The 21,312-nt window shown below is 44.6% G+C and overlaps 1 protein-coding gene across 2 annotated transcripts in view; it reads right to left on the bottom strand.

Moving 5' to 3' along the window:
• LOC141132803 (potassium voltage-gated channel subfamily KQT member 1-like) overlaps positions 1 to 21,312 on the bottom strand; it is a 166,313-nt gene that overhangs the window by 19,540 nt on the left and 125,461 nt on the right. For both annotated transcript variants that reach the window (XM_073621684.1, XM_073621683.1), the window contains 5 exons: positions 17,728 to 17,842; positions 7,667 to 7,742; positions 6,855 to 6,949; positions 5,770 to 5,810; positions 2,201 to 2,262 (listed from right to left, as the gene is read on the bottom strand). In XM_073621684.1, coding sequence (XP_073477785.1) covers positions 2,201 to 2,262; positions 5,770 to 5,810; positions 6,855 to 6,949; positions 7,667 to 7,742; positions 17,728 to 17,842 — 389 coding nt within the window. The remainder of the gene's footprint in view (positions 1 to 2,200; positions 2,263 to 5,769; positions 5,811 to 6,854; positions 6,950 to 7,666; positions 7,743 to 17,727; positions 17,843 to 21,312) is intronic.

The raw sequence follows: 21,312 nt of genomic DNA on the forward strand, positions 1-21,312 counted from the left end.
AGATTTTTTAAGTGCAGGTTGGATCTGGTTGCTATTGGAAACGTGGATAACTCAGCCAATTCCAATAAATGTGGAAGAGTGTGTTGCGTTCACCTAGCCAGACTGTCAGACCTAAACACAGGAGGGTGATTCAGGGACATGCTGCTGAGTGACACAGACATAATTAGAGGAGCTCATTATGTAGAATAAACGAAGGGTCCGCGTTCTGCTGGCCGTCTGGCTGATTCCGAGCCGCCGAGACAATGGCCGTACTCAGCCCGTCCAGCTGCCCAGCGATGCCAGAGCCAGGGGTGCTGCCAAGATAGCAGACTATGTTCCAGCTCACTAGGCCGGCAAGGCTCCTAAAGCACCCAAAGTGGGGAAGGAGAGGCAGGAGGGGGCACCAGGCGCTGACCCTGTGCTCCCCTCCGTGTGCCAGCCTGGGATTTCAATGGCATTATTCAGGCCTGGGAAAATGTTAGCATTATCGGGGTGGTGCCAAGAAGAGAAAAAAAAAAGCCAAAGAGGGCAGGGGACAGGAGCGGGGCTCTGCAGAGTGCCAAGCTGAGCAGCCAACAATTACCCTTTTTTATTTAAAAATGCATTTAAAAACAACTTCAGGAAAATACAAAAAAATCAGCCTCTGGTTAATTTATGTATTCTTTCGAAAAGTCACAAGATAATTTTTCAAGTGTCATTAACCAAAATCTGCTGCACATCTGCTGCAATAGTACATAGTCACCTTTTCTTTGCCCTCCTGCTGTTCCATTCTCTGGCTTAATGGTTGGCACTTCTGCCTTGCAGCACTGGTGTTCAAATCCCAGTTAAATCACTATCTACATGCATGTTCTCCCTGCACTTGAAGGGGTTTCCTCCAACAATCCAAAGACATGCTGGTAGGTAATTAGCTTCCTTCTAAACTGGCCCTAGTATGTATGCATGTGAGACAAGGATGCTAGATTGTAAGCTCCTTGAGGGCAGGGACTGATGTGAATGTAAAGAGCTGCATAAATTGTTGGCACCTGTGATAAAAAAATAATAATTTAGCTGCTGGGAGCAAACAAAAATACTGCTACTTCAAATATAGGTAACATATGACTCAAACCTCTTCCTCCATTGTGACAGTGCTAGTGCTTGGCAATTGGCCACTTACAAAATATTCACACTCAGGGAGATAGATACAGGGATCCTGTCTTTGCTGGGGAGTAAAGCCACCAGCGGCGGCTGGTGTTTTTTTTTTCTTCGGACCCCCCCCCAACTCAAACCCCCACCACCCACCCCCCCCGCTGTCCGCCGGTCGTCCCGTCTAGGTGGCGGGGGACCAAGCATCCATGCAGCGGAGGCGGAGACCGGGCATCCATGCAGGAGGGGAGGAGACGCACAGTGGAAGCGAGGAGGAGAAGAGCCGCCCGGTCCCCATGCAGCGGTGATGGGGAACGGGCATCCATGGAGTGGCGGTGGTACCCAAGCGGCTCTTCTCCTCCTCGCTTCCACTGTGCTTCTCCTCCCCTCCTCCTGGGCATCCAATAGGATTGCCTGTCCTTTCAGCCAATCAGGTGATGGGTATCACTCCCGCTTCCCGATTGGCTGGGAGGAGGATCGGTGTTGCAAGAGCGAATATTCATTCACTCTTGCAACACACCTGGGTGGGCTCTGGTCGCATCCTCAGCATCCCAAGTCCACCCTATTTTGAAGCCTAATAGAGCCTATGGCTCTAATCAGGTGCTTAAAACCCCTCCTGGCCTCTGTAATTCATGCACCCAGTGACCCGAAAGGGGCCAGCCGCATGAATAGGGGACTGGCCACGGCGGCCATGGATAGATTCATGCTGTGCAGCGCCCGGGTGCCCCTAATGGACGGGCCATCCCTGAAAGCCACACTGAGTATGTGCAGCTGAGAAGGAAGCATAAGCCCCCATTCACACTTGTGATTACATGTGGAAGACCCATCGGGAGCTCCTGGTAGGCGGCAGCTCCACTGAACGCAATGTGAGGCTTACAGCTCCCTCAGCTAATCACAGCCACTCACATGTAATTGTTCATGGAGCAACTGCATGCGAAGGATCGGCCCTGGACGCAGCCAAAACCTTGCTGGATATCCAGCATGTAATCGCTAACGGCCCCATTCGCACGTGTAAATGCTGTTTTCTGCATAGATTGGATTGGCCATGTAACTCCTCCAAAAGCACTATATTTATGTTCAATCCATCACCCGCCATTACCTTTTCCTCTAGGCGCATGAGCCTCGCCCCAACTGTGTAGTATCCTTTATCGACTCCTTTCTCTGCAGAGACATGCAAAATTGTTATCAGTCTAACACAACTAAGGTAACAAAGAGACACAATGCACCATCAATGAGACTTGTTTACAACAGGAAGCTTTCCATTAAAGCGTAACTCCAGGCAAATAGCTAAATACACAGAAAACACACAAAAATACATAAAAAATACAAGTATGGGAATGTTTTCTGTGCCAAGGATTTATATTTCTGTCCATCCAGTCCTGAGATTTACACAGCTCTGTCACACAGCACAGCCTTTTCTGGCAGGGAAGAGGATCTGATTTTTCTTCCTCTATTACAGCTAAAAGATATCTAAACACAAGTTCAAAAATGTAATAAATTGCAGCTTACCAGTCCTTAGATGTGGTAGCTGCTATAGTTTTCTTTTGTTTCAGGCTAAGAACATTTTCAGCAAGTAAAGGAATCACCTGTTGTTTTTTCCAGAGATGCAGTGTCCATGGCACTTCCTGTGAGTTGAACTGAAAGTACACTAAAGCCTAGTACACATAGGCCAAATGTCGGGAGACATCGGCCAGTCAATAAAAACAGGATGACATTCGGCCCGTGTTTAAGGCAGACGGTCCGGCAGAAGCTGGATAAGCATGCTGGAAAACAAGCAGCCGATTGGCTCCCGATCAGCGCTCTCAGCCAATGGCTGAGAGCGCTGACTGGACTGTTCTGGCTGGCCGTCCCCCTGTCAAAACACACAGGACAGCAGGGGAGATCTCTGTACTAACGTTGGCTCATTAGTATACAGCGGCTCCGACAGCAGCTGTCAGAAAAAATACTAGTGGTGTGTACCGCACATTACAGTCTTACCTGTTTTCCAAGCCAACTTCTGTAAACTAATAATTCCCCTCTCACCATGTAATGGAGATGAATATTGCAGTCCTACTAAGTAAAGTAGCATAGCATGACAACTATGGCTCCCTCCACAGATACAGTGGAGGAGTAAGCATAGCCACACAAGAACAGGTTGTATATTTGTCATATCGCCAGGTGAAAACAAAGAAAACTAATGCAGCGACCACATCTAAGGACTGGTAAGCTGCAAAATATTATATTTTTGTTCTTGCGTTTAGATACGCCTTAAATAACACTTATGCTGCGTACACGAGCGGACTTTCCGGCATACTTGGTCCGGCGGACACAATCCGATCGTGTGTAGGCTCCGGCGGACTTTTTTTCCCCAAAAGTCCACCGTACCTAGATTTGAAGCATGTTTCAAATCTTAGTCCGCCGGACTCAGTTCCTGACGGAAAGCCCTTTCGTCTCGTTCGTCTGTATGCTGGTCCGACGGACCAGATACGACGCAAGGGCAGGGTATTGCATCTCGCGCTCGCTGCAATAGGAAAAACACATTTTCCTACTGCGGCAAGCGCGGGGCATACCAGGCCCTTAAGTCTGGTATAGATTTTAAAGGGAACCCCCTACACCGAAAAAACGGTGTGGGGTCCCCCCTAAAATCCATACCAGTCCCCGATCCGAGCATGCATCCCGGCCAGTCAGGAAAGGGGGTGGGGATGAGTGAGTGCCCCCCCCCTGAACCGTACCAGGCCGCATGCCCTCAACATGGGGGGTGGGTGCTTTGGGGGAGGGGGCGTACTGCGGGGCCCCCCCACCACAAAGCACCTTGTCCCCATGTTGATGAAGACAAGGGCCTCTTCCCGACAACCCTGGCTGTTGGTTGTCGGGGTCTGCAGGCGGGGGGCTTACTGGAATCCGGGAGCCCCCATTAATAAGAGGGCCCCCAGATCCCGGCCCCCCACCCTATGTGAATGAGTATGGGGTACATGGTACCCCTACCCATTTACCTAGGGAAAAAGTGTCAATAATAAAACACACTACACAGGTTTTTAAAGTAATTTATTAGACAGCTCTGGGGGGGGGGGGGGGGGGGGGTCTTCTTCCGGCTTCAGGGGTCTTCTTCCGACTTCGGGGGTCCCTGCGGTTCCTCTTCTCCCAGCGTCCGGTTGGTTCTTCTCCGCTCTCTCTGGCCTCTTTTCCCGGTGTTCCAGTTCTTCTGCCGGCTCCTCCGCTATCTTCATGCCGCTCTTTTGCCAGTGGAGGCCCAGACTTCTGGCTTCTTGGCTTCTTCTCTTCTTCCGATGTTGACACGACGGTCTCTCAGGCTGGAATGCTCTGAGCGCTCCGATATAACTTATATAGGTGGAGACCCTGCCCCCTTATGCCGTCACAGTCCCTGGGCATGCTGAGACTGTGACGTTTTAGGGGGGCGTGGTCACCTGGTGATGTTGACCACGCCCCCCTAAAACGTCAAAATTATTAATCAGAAGATAATTTGCCATTTTGTTCCTGACAAATGTTCACTTACTGCCCTCTGAAAACCAAATCGCATTGGATCGCTTTTCAGACAGTGATATAGCAGTGGTTGACAGGTGCTCAGGAGGCGATCCTGTCACCCCCTAAATATCTTGTCTTTTTTTTCTCAATCCCACAAGGAATTTTTAAAGTAACAAATGACACCACATCTGCGAGCCGAGCTTTTGGCTCATGATCAGCAGTTTGTAGGGGAGTATACAGAGGCCATTCGTTTGTAGTACAGTGTACAGGGGTCAGCAAGGTAAAGGACATGAGTCAGAAGGGCGGTGTATTGGGTTAGCAGGCTGGAGGACAGGGGTCAGAAAGGCAGTGTAAAGGGGTCCGCAGGGTGGAAGACAGGATTCAGCAGGGCAGTGTACAGGGGTCAGCGGAGCAGTGTGCAGGGGTCAGCAGAACAGTGTGCAGGGGTCTCTAGAGCCAGAGGATTTGCAAAGGCACAAATTAAATCTAAGGGGGCGCAGCCCACCCCAGCACCCCCCTAGATCTGGCCATGGTCCCTGCTGAACCAGCCGAATTTCAATCCATATATGGCTGGCTTTACCATCGTATTGTGCTTGATTAGCTGATTCCCCAGCTACAACCTGCCTGAACAGTGACTGCATCGGATTGGATGCATGTGTTGTTTGGCCAACAATTTTCTGCCCAGCTCCTTCGATTTTTCTATCTAATGATGGCGGTTGGGAGGCAGCTGACAGGGCCACCCACTAACAAAATTTTGTCTCGTTCATGAGGAACTGGCCGAAATGTGTTCTGTGTATGGCCAGCTTTAGTCTGCAGTTGGCATTGCCTATAAAAAGCGGCTACCATGCTTCAGGAATGAAAAATAAATGAAGACACTAACAGGTGAGTAATGTTGAGGTGAGTAATGGGGGGGGGGGGATGTAGCAAATACCCGGAGTCGTTACACTGACACATTACTGAACATGCTGCACTTAACGTTAAGATTTTAAATAAATATATATATAAAAATATATATATATCTATATAGATATATATATATCTATATAGATATAGATATATCTATATAGATATAGATATATCTATATAGATATATATATATCTAGATATATCTAGATATATATATATATATCTGATGATAAGTCCACTTTAATAAGTCTGCCCCATACTAATAGGTATTGGAAGTTTATATAGAGAGGTGCGAATTACCTGGCAGAAAAAGGCCTGGCTTCCCTAAGGAATGATCCAATCTGTAGAGAGAAGCAAGAGAAAACACTAATATCATCATCATCATCATCATCATCATTATTATTATTATATCACTAATACTCTTGCTTTTATAACTCCAATATTTATGCAGTTTATTCAAAGTAAATATTCCCTAAGAAAAAGCTGTAATTGCCAACCTCTCCCTGAAAATACTGCCCTGATCATCTGTCTTGCAGTGCTGTGAAGACTAACAGCAGTAGCTACAAAAAAAGTTTGTGCTGCCCACCGGCCGCCTCATGCCTTTCTCTCGCTTAAAAGAACCCACTTTCCCACACTACTTTCCCACAATGCATTACATTCTGTGAATGAGTGGAGAATACTGTTACTTACGCATCTCCAAAGTTTTAATCCTGCAAATTCTGCCTCAAAGCATGCTATGTCTTCTGTGCTATCTATTTAGCTAACCCAAGGTGCTTAGACAATCCTTCGTCATGTACTAAATGTTTATTTGTACAACAAGGATCTTATATATGCAGTATATAGTAAAAAAAAAAAATATAGATTTAAACCCGTTCAAAAACATACAAGCATAAAGAAACCCCTGCCATCGCCTCAAAATTATAGAAAAAAGCATATCATCACAAGGACTGCATCAGCGGTGGATGGTTCTTGCAAGGACATGTAAATGCCAATTAATGCAGTGCTTATTTGGGCTGAGGCTGTGTGATGACACCATCCTCAAGGGGTGGGTTCATGACAGCCTGGGCTCTATGGATTGACAAAAAGGACATACTGTGAAGGCAGCTCGCAATTTAGCTGCTAATTTTATTTTTACTATTATACTTTTGGTTTGAATGTAAAAAAGCTAAAATAAATATATAAAAACCACTTTAAATAAATCCACAGCAATAATGATAATTATAATAGCTGGTGATTTATCTTTCCCACTATGAAATAGTGTTGTTTCCACTCTCACTTTTTGTAGATTGTGACCCTGAATTTTCCATCCCCCTCTCTGTCCCCAGGTCGGGATTCTGAGCCCTCTGAATACACACACCCTCTGAATGGATCTTTCAATCCTTTACCTCCTCTGCAGTTCCTTGATGCGCACCATCATATTCAAGTGTCCCTGGGAATATTGCTCAATAACGTCCCGGACGTCGTACGGCTTCCGAGCTTGCTGGGAGGGTGGATGAAGTGGTCAGAAAAAGATTAAAGGCAGGTGATACAACTTTGTAATTTACCCTCGTGCCTAGTTTTCTATTTAGAAAAGTATAAATACAGCCTAGCAGATTATTTTCAGCTACATCCTCTGAGTTCATCCTTTATAGTCAGATACACAGATAGACTTACGGAACCGGGTAGGAACTTTATTAACTCATTGTGGCTAGTGAGATTAATGTAAAGTCAGTCACATGTATTGCAATCCGACAGTACCATCTTCTTTAGATCTAGATATGGGAGTTAATTTACTAAAACTGGAGAGTACAAAATCTGGTGGAGCTGTGCCTGGTAGCCAACCAGCTTCTAACTTCAGCTTGTTCAGTTAAACTTTGACAATAAAACTTGGAAGCTGATCAGGTCCTATGCAGAGCTGCACCAGGTTTTGTACTCTCCGGTTTAAGTAAATCAACCCCACGGTTATTTAGATGGCTATCACAGTGAACAGGTGGTCAGGAGCCAGTCTTACCGGCATCCAATTGTTACTGAGAGACCAGGAACTGCTGGTGAAACCTTGGCCTCCATGCTAGGGGTGTGTACTCTCAGCACAAACACATGTGCAAAGCCATGAATAAATGAAAGCCTACTTCTTTGATGCTCTTAAACCCTAAGGGCACACCAGTTAAGAAAAGCGGTTACTGATGGTTAGTTTCTGAAGGTAAATTATTTCTGGTACCTGGAATTTTCTGCGGGCAACAAAATACTGCATTCTCCGCATGACCTTCACTGCTGTCCTGTGAGCTTCTGTCAACCTGTGGGAAAGAGTGTGACAGGTCACAAATAATGCAGGACTCCAAACATAGCGCAAGCACACTGACTCAACACAGATACTCAGAGGACTACTCATATACTGCATGTATACTCAGAGGGTGTACATTCAGAGGAGTACAACCACACAGCATGTGCATTTAGAGGAGTACAACCACAGAGCATATGCACACAGAGTACATTCACACAACATGTGCACTCAGAGTACACCCACATAGTATGTCCACTCAGAGGAGAATACCCACATAGTACAGTACAGTGCCTTGAAAACGTATACATACCCCTTGAAATTTTCCACATTTTGTCATGTTACAACCAAAAACATAAATGTATTTTATTGGGATTTTATGTGATAGACCAACACAAAGTGGCACATAATTGTGAAGTGGAAGTAAAATGATAAATGGTTTTCAAATCTTTTTACAAATAAATGTTTGAAAAGTGTGGCATGTGTTTGTATTCATCCCCCCTGAGCCAATACTTTGTAGAACCACCTTTCACTGCAATTACAGCTGCAAGTCTTTTTGGGGATGTCTCTACCAGCTTGACACATCTAGAGAGTGCCATTTTTGCCCATTCTTTCTTGCAAAATAGCTCAAGCTCTGTCAGATTGGAGGGAGAGCGTCTGTGAACAGCAAATTTCAGGTCTTGCCACAGATTCTCAATTGGATTTAGGTCTGGACTTTGATTGGGCCATTCTAACACATGAATATGCTTTGATCTAAACCATTCCATTGTAGCTCTGGCTGTATGTTTGGGGTCATTGTCCTTCTGGAAGGTAAACCTCTGCTCCAGTCTCAAGTCTTTTGTAGCCTCCAATGGGTTTTCTTCTAAGATTGCCCTGTATTTTGCTCCATCCATCTTCTCATCAACTCTGACCAGCTTCCCTATCCCTGCTGAAGAAAAGCATCCCCACAACATGATGCTGCCACCACCATGTTTCATGGTGGGGATGGTGTATTCAGGGTGATGTGCAGTGTTAGTTTTCCGCCACACATAGCGTTTTGCTTTTAGGCCAAAAAGTTCAATTTTGGTCTCATCTGACCAGAGCACCTTCTTTCACATGTTTGCTGTGTCCCCCACATGGCTTCTTGCAGACTGCAAACAGGACTTCTTAAAGCTTTCTTTTAATAATGGCTTTCTTCTTGAGACTCTTCCATAAAGTCCAGATTTGTTGAGTGCACAACTAATAGTAGTCCTGTGGACAGATTCTCCCACCTGAGCTGTGGATCTCTGCAGCTCCTCCAGAGTTACCATAAGCCTCTTGGCTGCTTCTCTGATTAATGCTCTCCTTGCCCGGTTTGTCAGTTTAGGTGGGCAGCCATATTTTGGGTAGGTTTGCAGTTGTGCCATACTCTCCATTTTCGGATGATGAATTGAACAGTGCTCTGTGAGATGTTCAAATCTTGGGATATTTTGGGATATTTTTTTATAACCTAACCCTGCTTTAAACTTCTCCACAACATTATCCCTGACCTGTCTGCTGTGTTCCTTGGTTTTCATGTTGCTGTTTGCTCACTAAGGTTCTCTCACAATGCTCTGAGGGCTTCACAGAACAACTGTATTTATACTGAGATTAAATTACACACAGGTAGACTCTATTTACTAATTAGGTGACTTCTGAAGGCAATTTGTTCCACTAGATTTTCGTTAGGGGTATCAGAGTAAAGGGGGCAGAATACAAATACATGCCACACATTTCAGATATTTATTTAAAAAAATTGAAAACCATTTATAATTTTCCTTCCACTTCACAATTACGTGCTACTTTGTGTTGGTCTATCACAGTAAAACCCCAAATAATACATTTACATTTCTGGTTGTAACATGACAAAATTCGGAAAGTTTCAAGGGGTATGAACACTTTTTCAAGGCACTGTATGCCCACTCAGAGGAGCACACCCACACAGCATTTACACGAGGAGTATACTCATAGGTTTACACCCAAAAATCATGTAAACTCAGTGGAATACACCACACAGCTTGTACACTCAGAGGAGTACACTCACACAGTTTTTCCACTCAGGAGTACACCCACACAGTTTGTCCACTCAGTACACCCACACAGTATCAGTACACATATTCGCCAGAACACCATGGATCTTTAATTGCAGTTCAAAACTTTTATTGCAGAAAGATCACATCACAGGAGAATCAACGTTTCGGAGCCACGCAGGACCCCTTCATGTGAAACGTTGCACTGATTTTCCTGTGATGTGATCTTTCTGCAATAAAAGTTTTGGACTGCAATTGAAGATCCATGGTTTGCTGGCGAATATGTGTACTGATCCGTGATATATCCAGTGTCCAGCTGGTAATTGATACAGCACCTGCTACCGATGAGCCTCTAATACTCATACTCACACAGTATGTCCACTCAGAGGATCAGAGGAGTATGTCCACTCAGAGGAGAATACCCACACAGCATTTACACTTAGAGGAGTACACTCATAGGTGTACACCCACTCAGCATGTAAATTTACTGGAATACACCCACACAGCTTGTAAACTCTGAGGATTATACCAACACAACATTTACACTCAGAGGAGTTCATTCACACAGCTTTTACACTTGGAGGAGTAGAACCACACAGCATATACACTCAGAGGAATACAGTGACCCTGCATGTACACCAGGGGCGTGCAGTGCAGTCAGGGAAGGCAAGTGAGGCAGGGCCTCACCTGCCATGAACAATAAATCCCTTTCATGCCTAAGCCTATTTCTAACATTTGTTGCTTATAAGTTAAAATCCGTATTTTTTGCTAGAAAATTACTTAGAACCCCCAAACATTATATATTTATATATTTTTAAGCAGAGAAGCTAGAGAATAAAATGGTGATCATTGCAATATTTTAAGTCACACTGTATTTGCGCAGCAGTCTTTTAAACGCAATTTTTTGGGGAAAAAAGACACTTTTATGAATAAAAAAAAACGAAACAGTAACGTTATCCCAATTTTTTTGTATAATGTGAAAGATGATGTTATGCCTAGTAAATAGACACCTAACATGTCATGCTCTGAAACTGCGCACACTTGTGGAATGGCAACAAACTACGGTACCTAAAAATCTCAATAGGCAGCGCTTTAAAAAAAATTAACGGTTACCAGGTTAGAGTTACAGAGGGGGGCTAATGCTAGAATTATTGCTGTCGCTCTGATGATCACGGCAATACCTCACATGTGTGATTTGAACATCGTTTACATAAGCGGGCGCGACTTACGTGTGCGTTTTCTTTGCCGAACAAACTCGTGGGGACGGGGGCGCTTTAAACATTTTTTTTTTTGTTACTTATTTTTTTTTTTTTTTTTACATTGTCACTTTAAAAAAAAAAATGTGATCACTTTTATTGCTGTCACAAGGAATGTAAACATTCCTTGTGACAGTAATAGGTGGTGACAGGTACTCTTTGTGGAGGGATCGGGGGTCTAAAAGACCTCAAATCCCTCCTTTGCACTTCAAAGTATCCAGATCGCCAAAAACGTCTATTCTGAATACTGTAGTTCTTTTTAAAAACGGCGCCATTGGCAGCCGAGTAAACCGGAAGTGACGTTGTGACATCGCTTCCGTGTTTACACAAAGAAGACTGTAACAAAGCCGTTTCCAGCTTCCCTCCAGTCTCACTCTTGCCAGCGGAAGTGCCGGATCATGGATCGGGTCTCCCGGTGGGATGGGAGGCCTGGGAAGAGTGGCGGAAAGCGGCGGGAGGGGGGGACGTCCACTCCCGCTCCTCCGGGATAACAGCCGAGCGGCTTTTAGCCGCATCAGTTGTTATCCCTGAAGAGCCGACCGCCCGCTCTAAAAAACGGTACCGGGGTGATGCATGAAGCTGCATGCATCATCCAGGTATAACCCCTTAAAGCCGAGGCCGCATATGTGTGTACGGTCGGCGCTAAAAGGTTAAAAAATAAAATAAAATCGAGCTTCGAGGGTCATAGGGGTATGTAGCCTAAGTGCTACCCCACCACTGGTAAAAATTTGGGGCTCCTACGACCTATGGTTCCAGAGATACGGGGCTCCTTGCGCAGCCTGTCAGAAACTAAATACAGAGCGGCCACTTTAAATACAAGCTAACACACTCTGTTTGCAGCAGACTGAGGGGTTGAGCTCACAGTGCCTCTCACTTCTTGTCAGAGGCACTGAGCTCAATAAACAGCTTGGAGTCTTGGACCAATGGTAAAGTACCATTGGTCTCAGCTGTCCAATAAAAATGCTGCAGTGGAGGCACGCCTCTCACTGCAGTGTCATAGAAGGGGCATGTGTCTAAAAGACAAATGCTTCCTTCCAGCCCAGCCCTCTTAAAGCGGAGTTCCACCCAAAAGTGGAACTTCCACTAATTTGTCTCCTCTCCCCCTCCGGTGCCACAATTGGCATCTTTCGGGGGGGAGGGGGGACAGGATACCTGTCTTAGACAGGTATCCTGTTCCCACTTCTGGGAGTCCGGGCCGCATGACATCACCGTGGGGCTCCCTCCTCCTCTCCCTGTCACCAGGCCAGTAGGAGAGATGATCGGGGCCTCGCGCATGCACAGTAGGGTTCCCGGCATGAAGCCGCAAGGCTACATTGCCGGGTACCCTTACACGCAATGGTGGCGGCAGCACCCGACAGCTGATGGAAACATCAGCTGCGGGGTGCCGGCATCGCGGGACTCCAGGACAGGTAAGTGTCCTATTGTTAAAAGCCAGCAGCTGCAGTATGTGTAGCTGCTGGCTTTTAATTTTTTTTTTTTTGGGCAGAACACCGCTTTAACTACAAGGAAAAAACATGTGTTTATGTGTATAAGATTTACCCACAATCCCATGTTTTTCTCACACAGCCCATTCACACAGGGGCAACACGACTTGCAGGTCGCCTCAGCGAGGCGACCTGCAAACGACTGCCCGGGCGACTTGCAAAACGACTTCTGTATAGAAGTCTATGCAAGTCGCCCCAAGTCGCCCCCGAAGTCGTACAGGAACCTTTTTCTAAGTCGGAGCGACTTGCGTCGCTCCCCTTAGAACGGTTCCATAGCACAGAACGGGAGGCGACTTGTCAGGCGACTAGGTCGCCTGACAAGTCGTCCCTGTGTGAATGGGCTCTTAAGAGGGAGAATGAGAATCTGCTGCCTGCTGAAAGGGTACTGTTATATTAAAGCTAAATCATATTTATAAGCTATATGTTATAACATAATAATTTATTATTTATCTATTTACTGTAAAATTACTGGTTGGAAGTTATAACTTCAAACTTGAGTAATTGTCCGTTAAGCCACCTCTTGAGTACAGATTTTGAAAATATAGTAAATTACCTTAAAAACAATATATAATGATTATTTGTATATTACTCACTTATGGTAATTAACCACTTGCCACCCAGGCCAATTCTGAGACTTCTCTCCTACATGTAAAAATCATAATTTTTTTTCTAGAAAATCACTCAGAACCCCCAAACATTATATGTATATATTGTTTTAGCAGACACCCTATGGAATAATATGGTGGTCGTTGCAACTTTTTAAGGTCACACGGTATTTGCGCAGCAATTTTTTTAAATGTGATTTTTTGGGGGAAAAAAACAGTTTCATGAATAAAAAAAAACAACACTAACGTTAGCTCGTTTTTTTTTTTATACTGTGAAAGATGATGGTACGCCGAGTAAATAGATGCCTAACATATCACACTTTAACCACTTACGGACCACCCACCCCGGTATCCACTTCTTCTGCGGGCGGCCCACTTTCAGATAAAAGTGGTCTCAGCGGCAGATTCGCCCCCCTCCGGTGCCCTCCGCCACTTACCAGAGTCGCCGGCAGCATCAGAGGTGATCGGGTCCTTTCCCCTGCTTGGCATGGAGCTGAGTGGGGGAAGGATGGCCCCCACCGGGCTCCATACCATTGCAGGGCGGAAATGACATAAAAACGTCACTTCCGCTCATAGCTCTTAAAGGGACTTTTTTTTTTTTTTCAAAGAACATTTTATATTTCATTTATTGCATTTTAGTGTAAATATGAGATCTGAGGTCTTTTTGACCCCAGATCTCATATTTAAGAGGTCCTGTCATGCTTTTTCTATTACAAGGGATGTTTACATTACTTGTAATAGGAATAAAAGTGGCACAAATTTTTTAAAATTTTTTAACGCGCCCTGTCCCGACGAGCTCGCGTTCAGAAGCGAACGCATACATGATTAGCGCCTGCATATGAAAACGGTGTTCAAACCACACATGAGTTATTACCGTGATCGTTAGAGCGAGAGAATAATTCTAGCCCTAGACCTCCTCTGTAACTCAAAACATGCAACCTGTACAATTTTTTAAATGATGCCTATGGAGATTTTTAAGGGTAAAAGTTTGTCACCATTCCACGAGTGGGCGCAATTTTGAAGTGTGACAAATCATTTTACTCGGCGTAACACCATCTTTCACAATATAAAAAAAAAAAATTGGGCTAACTTTACTGTTGTCTTATTTTTTAATTAAAAAAAGTGTATTTGTTCCAAAAAAAGTGCGCTTGTAAGACCGCTGCGCAAATATGGTGTGCCAGAAAGTATTGCAACGACCGCCATTTTATTCTCCAGGGTGTTAGAAAAAAAATATATAATGTTTGGGGGTTCTAAGTAATTTTCTAGCCAAAAAAAAACAGATTTTAACTTGTAAACAACAAGTTTGAAAAATAGGCCTGGTCCTTAAGTGGTTAAAATTGCGCACACTTGTGGAATGGTACCAAACTTTAGTACTTATAAATCTCCATGGGAGACGCTTTAAAAATTTTTACAGGTTACATGTTTAGAGGTACAGAGGAGGTCTAGTGCTAGAATTATTGCTCTCGCTCTAACGATCGCGGCATATGTAACCTGTGTGTATCTGGCTCTGAGCCACTGACCTCAACACATGTCCCTGATGTACACACAGGTAAGTACACCCACACAACACTTAGAGAAGTACACACACACAGCTTGTACATTCTGAAAAAAACACTCACGCAGTACGTACATTCAGGGGAGAACATCCACACATTATGTACACTCAGGGGATAAGACCCACATAATATACACTACTGTATTCTGCACATATAAATAAAAATACCAAAGGTTTTTTATGGTATATTGCAATAGATTTTTCAGTAACTGGTAGCTTCATGCATTGTGAAAGGTAGAGCCAAGTCACTGCTGTGAGAGCTGGTTTTCTGGTAATTACAAGACAGAATCTGAAATAACAATGAGCATTTTTCTCAGACAGAATAAAGCTGTAGGCAGCTCGAAATGTGGTAAGTTCAGCACGGACTGGTCGAATTTCAAACAGTGTGTGGCCATCTCTGCTTGAGAGAAGTTTGATCAACTTCTGTTGAAGGAGAATGCTGAAAAACTTTTCTTGATCAGCAACTGCATGCAGCCAACAGACTGCAATGGATCAGTGTATTCTGACAGCAGCGTGAGCCGCTACCAGAATACAGTGTCTCGGCAGGGGGATTTCTCCATCCATCTTGTTTGTGTGGATGGAGGAATCTGTTCGTTTTTTTCATGCAGCCAATGAAAAAAAAAAAATGAGCCTTCTAAGGCCAGCTTTATGCAAAAGCAGGTAAACTGATTAGAGTGTAAACTTTGGTGCCAAAGGGTTTATTGTATTCATGTTGCAAAGTCAAATTGCTCTTAAACATAGAAGGATGTGTACTTTTGAATCATTCATCCAAAGCATGCACACTTGGGAGGCACAATCACACTCAAGCATGCAGGGGCACATGTATAAAAATGGATTTAAAAATTCAATATTAGCAATAATAAGCAAGCCAGGGCAATTATAGAGATCTTGTGTCTTTGGTCCAGAGCTTTTAGTTTTATAACAATATATTCATGTAGCGCAGCTACCGGTTCATCCATTTTTATACACATCTACCCACACACATCCTCACCTGCCCATTGAGCTGTTGGGGAAGACAAAGCATAACCGTTATACAGACAAGGATGGGCACAGATAAAAACTCATATAACAGACACCAAAAGCGGTAAGAAGCATACTAATTCTGTAGACAGAAAAGCTCTCTAGCATTTTAAAGTAAAAATGGAAAATGTTCTTGTATGCAAGCAGTCCTCTCTTATCTGCCATGCTGGCCATACATTTATACAGACTGCAAGGTATGGATGAGGGCACTGAATCCCAATTTCATATTTGTGTTTTTTTTTTTTTTTATATTCTAAATGAAGTGCAGTGACACAGGGATATTTGTAAGATAAGAAGCACCACGAGTCTAAACTAAATTTTAACTCTTAATATGAAACAGAAGAGACAAGCAATCACATTTCAGCATTCTAGGGTTTCCCGTCATGTGATTCTTTAATTGAAATTATTTTATGTCTCATGATTGTGTAGCACCTTCTCACATAGGTTGCTAGGAAAATTAGGTAAATTTAGCTCTGTTTGGCTCCACTGTAATCAGTGGAGCAGGTTGTGATTGGTTTGGGCTGTTCTGGGTTCCACTGGTTACAGGTTTGATTGTTTTTCCCTGTCTTCTGAAGGATTCCAGAATGTAGTGGGCTGGAAAAGCAAAATTTGCAACCTAAATATTTATGTTGTCTCAGCCAATCTCTGGGAGTGGGTGTCCGGTAGGTGGCTGGGAGTGCATAAATAGTCAGGGAACTGAGGCAGCCCTGTTTTCTTCAGGAGCGAAGTCCCCAGCCTGAAGGGCTGCTGCCCCTCCAGGCAGCCCAGCTGAAATTCTGCCTGAGCTGGGGAATCTACTTGCTGAGATTTGCTAGCTATACAAGGGATTTTGCTGAGGATCCAGTCTGGAAAGTCTGTCAGATATTGGAAGGTGGCATCCAAGTATCCAGGGACACAGTGAGTACAGACCCAGGAGCAGGATTCTGGTGGCTGCTGCAACTCCCTGTACATTAAGGCTAACGTTTGCCTGGCCTGGGTTATTGCATATGGCGTCTTAGTATTGTCCATTTTTGGGCCACCACTGAAGAGACTGTTCCTAGGAATAGCTACAAAGTGTCCTTTTGTTAATGCTCAGAGTTTCTGGAGTATCCTACAGCTCCCTATACCCTATTCCAGTTATTTAGCAAAGAATTTGCAAGAAAAGCAATTCGTAGACTGTTTACTGAGCCTGAAGAGTGACTGTTGCTGTTGCCGCACTAAACTAGAAAAGGAACTTGAGGTAATTCAGCGGGCCCTTTTGGGGGTGAGCGTACAACTCTATGGTTACCTGTTTGGCCAGCATACATTTTAAGCAGAGGCAGAAAAACCGTACTGTGCAGTTAAACAATTCACCAAACTTATTTTTTTTTGAGTATTTCTATTTAAGTATTGAACTTTTTAATTTGTATGTGTGGAAGCCAGCCACACTGCTTTAAAGCAGTTCTTACAGAACAACATATTCTGCCCCTAAAGTGAACCTGTGCATTGCTCACGTAGGGAGCAAAGAGAAAATAGAGTGGGGGGAAAACCTCCCCTAACTGGCCAAGAACCAAGGCTATCCCATTGGGGGACGGGGATGATCACATGCTCCCCATAGCTTGAAGTACTGAATATTCCTAATTGCGTTGGCATCTGAATGAAGCAGCAATGAAGAAAAGGTGAGTCTGTGCTGCTGGGTAGGGTAGTAGGTAAGTAAACTTGATGTTTGCCCTACCTGATCAAAACACAGGTTCACTTTAAGAGGTCAGTCCATCAAAAACTGATATTTCAGTTTGATACATCCTGGAATGTTAAAACACCAGTTTTTCATATCACTCGGGGACTACAGAAGGTCTGCATGCTTACCACATTTAGAGGTTACTATTTTATATTAGTCGAACAGGAGGAATAAGAGCACCTTGAGATGAGCAGGAACCTAGAAAAGAGGTGGAAAGATCTCACCACTGGAGTCTCCAAGAGATATAAAAGGCAGCAGAGACTCAGCTTTACCCCTCAAACCTGCAACTGAAATATCACTTTTTGGTTGGAGTGGTCTTGATAAGATTTCAGCCTGCTGCCAGTTTAGAGGTTCTTACTGTGAGAGGTCAGTGACCCGTTGCAAGGGGCTCTCCTCACTCATGGCATCCATATCATCTGTGTAGCTGTTAGTCCGGGAGATGTCTGGGAGGGATTCGTCTGGCCGATTCTTCCCTGCACAGAAAACATTAAAGATATGCATTCACCAACAATGATGGAATAGTAGAAAATATCTTCTCACTTCTTAAAATATCTGTTGTCTGAGTATCTAGTGACTCTACTCTAACCAATTTCTTTCGATTGAGTCAAATAAGTTGAGTAGGGTAGGGAATAATAGAGTCAGAGGAGTAAAGTAAGGGGCTGGTAACTCACAAAAATGGAGTAGGTGGCTGGTAACTCACATAGTACATTAGGGGGCTGGACCTCACAGTTGTGCAGTAGATAGTTGATACCTCACAGGGATGGAGTAGAGGGCTGGTACCTCACAGGGGTGGAGTAAAGAGCTTGTACCTCACAGGGTGTCAGAGAGGTTACCTGGTTGGGCGCCGGTGCGCGCCGGGGCGCATTGGTGCGCGTGTTCCTGTGCGTGTTGGGGGCGCGTGTTCCTGGGGGCACCAGTGTGTCTAGTCTGGCCGGCCATGGTGTGCAGGGTGGCATCCGGGCGCGTGTCCGCCTATGGGCGTTACTGCAGGCGTGCCTGGTGTTGCTGGTGTGCGCGTCGGTGTTCGGGGGTGCGCGTGCATCTGGGCGTATCGGCGCGTGCACGAGCGCGGCGTTTGGCGCCAATCGGCCTATTTAGGTCTGCCTCAATCCCTGATCGGTGCTCCCTGATCAACAGCTCTGTGCCAAAGTTCCGTGATCCTCTCTGTGTTCCGTATCTCTGAAGTTCTGACCTATTACGACCCGGCTTGCCTTTTGGACCTCCCTGATTGCTGCCTGAACCCGACCCCGGCTTGTTTGACCCCGCTTTTGCCTGCTCCTTTTGTACTTCTGCTGCCAGCCCGTTGCCGACCTCTGCCTGTGTGTGACCAGCCTAGTAAGCTCCTGCTCAGCATCAGTTCCAGTGTTCCTGAGTTCTACCTGCTGCAAGAAAGACCACCTTTCTCCAGGATCCATATACCAGGCCCTCATACCACTCCGTACTCGCGGGCTTCCTATCTGCTCTATCAGGGGCCCCGAGTCGGATACATAAGGGAGCCTACCCTCTGCCCAAGCGGACTCACCTGTCTGGTAAATGTGGAACCTGACACAGGGTTTGAAAAGGGGGGTGGAATCTTACAGGGGTGGAGTAGAGGGTTGGTACCTCACAGGGGTGGAGTAGAGGGTTGGTACCTCACAGGGTTCGAGTAGAGGGTTGGTACCTCACAGGGGTGGAGTAGAGGGCTGGTATCTCACAGGGGTGGAGTAGAGGGCTGGTACATCACAGGGGTGGAGTAAAATGCTGGTACCTCACAGGGGTAGAGAAGAGGGCTGGTATCTTACTGGAGGGAAGTAGGGGCCTGGTACCTCACAGTTTAGTAGGTAGCTGGTAACTCCCAGGAGTGGATTAGGGAGCTGGTAACTTAAAAGAGTGGAGTGGAAGCTGGTACTTCCCAGGGGTGGAGTAGATGGCTGGTACCTCACAGGGCTAGAGTAGGTGGCTGGCACCTCATAGGGGAGGAGTAGGTAGTTGGTAACTCACAGGAGTAGAGTAGGTGGCTGGTAACTCACAGAAGTGGATTAGGGAGCTGGCAACCCAAAGGAGTGGAATGGGGGGCTAATAACTCAGTGGTGTCAAATGAGTAGAGTAGAAGGCTGGCAGTTATAGTTGTTATAGTTGTGAGTTATAGTTGTGCGAGGGTGCATTAAAGAGTAATATGAGTGTAGTAATTATGGAGTACGATGACTGTGAGTAGGAGAGTGTCATAGGACTGGAGTAGGGAATTGCATACTGCTAATGTCAAAGCAGAATTTTTTTTAGAACAGAAGTCAATCTCACATATGGTAGAACGACAGAAGCAGACCACTCCAGTCTACCACTCACTGGAGGAAGATCAATTGTACAGGGTTGAAAATCTACCCTGATCCTTATAGTTCAGTTGAAATGAGCCTTACTGGCAGCATCTCCGTCCCACTTTCCCTTCATATCTCCTTTTCCTCCTCACTAAACTCACACAACAAATACAGTATGCTAAATCTAACTGGACTAAGAAAATCCCTCTACTCAAATGAGAAGGAGCAATGTTCACTTACAAGGGCTAATATAATACTGACAAAGTGCAAAAGTGACAAAAAATTGATAAAAAATGATTAGTATAAAATGCATAAATCCATCACACACACGACACATAACAGCAAAATACATTAACCTGACACCAAAAGACATGACAGATGATCAATGAAAAAAATCTACATTAAGATGTAAAATAAAAAATGAAATAAAAGTAAGCTAATGTTATTGACATATGAGAAAACGAGAAAACACTTTTATATAAAATTGTAGCTGAACTCCAAGTAAAAAGAAAAATACAGTCATGTGTACATTAAAATTGTATTGCCTCATGTCATACCCTGCATTGCAGCAATGAGACAAAGGCAGGAAGGGGCAACATTTACAACCAATAAGCTACAGTGTGCATGTGCTGAAAGGAGGGAAAGAGCAGACTGAGCAGAGTAATGGTACACACAATGAGATTATTGGACGAATGGTCTTCTTTTTTTTTTTTTCGCATGGTAGTCTCATCAAAAATGAAGAGTTTACTAAAGTTATGAAAATTCTCATACGACAGAATAAAAATTCAGAAGTGATGTAATGTGTTGTAGTTTATTTGTATTGTATTGTATTCTTGAACGACATCTGTACTGATTAAACAAAATTCGTACGATCTGGTATCGTAAGAGACACATTTTCGTGCTTGTCCCATCGGATAATATCAGATGAATTGACGTGATTGGCTCATGATCAGATTATCATACGATCGATTTGAAAACGGTATTTTTCATACAATTTTCTGATCGTGTGTACTGGACATTAGTCTGCATTCACACTGATCCCCTTTTTTTCCGTTTCTGCATTTAAAAAAGTGGAAGAAAAACACATGACCTTTAAATCCTAGGGAACTCTACACTGGTCAGTTGAGGGTCCTGCTTGCTGCGTTTTTAGTTCATGTTTAATGCGGTAAAAAAACACACCAAAAACACACCTCACCATTGAAATGAATGCAAAATGCATCAAAAATGCACCCGCTGCAAAAACACATAAAAATTGCACCTCCCCACTGAAATGAATGGAAAATGCGGCAAAAACGCACCCGCGGTTCTTGTTTTTGAGTCACATGTCAGGTGAAAAACGCACCGGAAACACAGCAAAAACTCTGTAAAAAACACAGCAAATGTGCATATGTGTTTTACCATGTTTTTACAAAGGAGCAGTAGCCTAATGTTTGCTTCTACCCCTTCCTTATCCAATCGGCAGCCTGAGGGGGTGTGTTCTTGACCAAGCTATGCTGCTACAGGAATGGAGCTCCAGGACCTTGTTGTACTACATGGCATGCTTTTCCACATGACAAAACTGGCTGCACAAAATTGCTAATCCTTTGACAGGTAAAAGAACTCCTGCACCTGTATTTCAGCTTTGTACTTGGATGCTTGCCTGGAGCTCAACT

This window comes from Aquarana catesbeiana, linkage group LG03, assembly GCF_042186555.1.
Source record: "Aquarana catesbeiana isolate 2022-GZ linkage group LG03, ASM4218655v1, whole genome shotgun sequence".
Taxonomy (NCBI): Eukaryota; Metazoa; Chordata; class Amphibia; order Anura; family Ranidae; genus Aquarana; species Aquarana catesbeiana.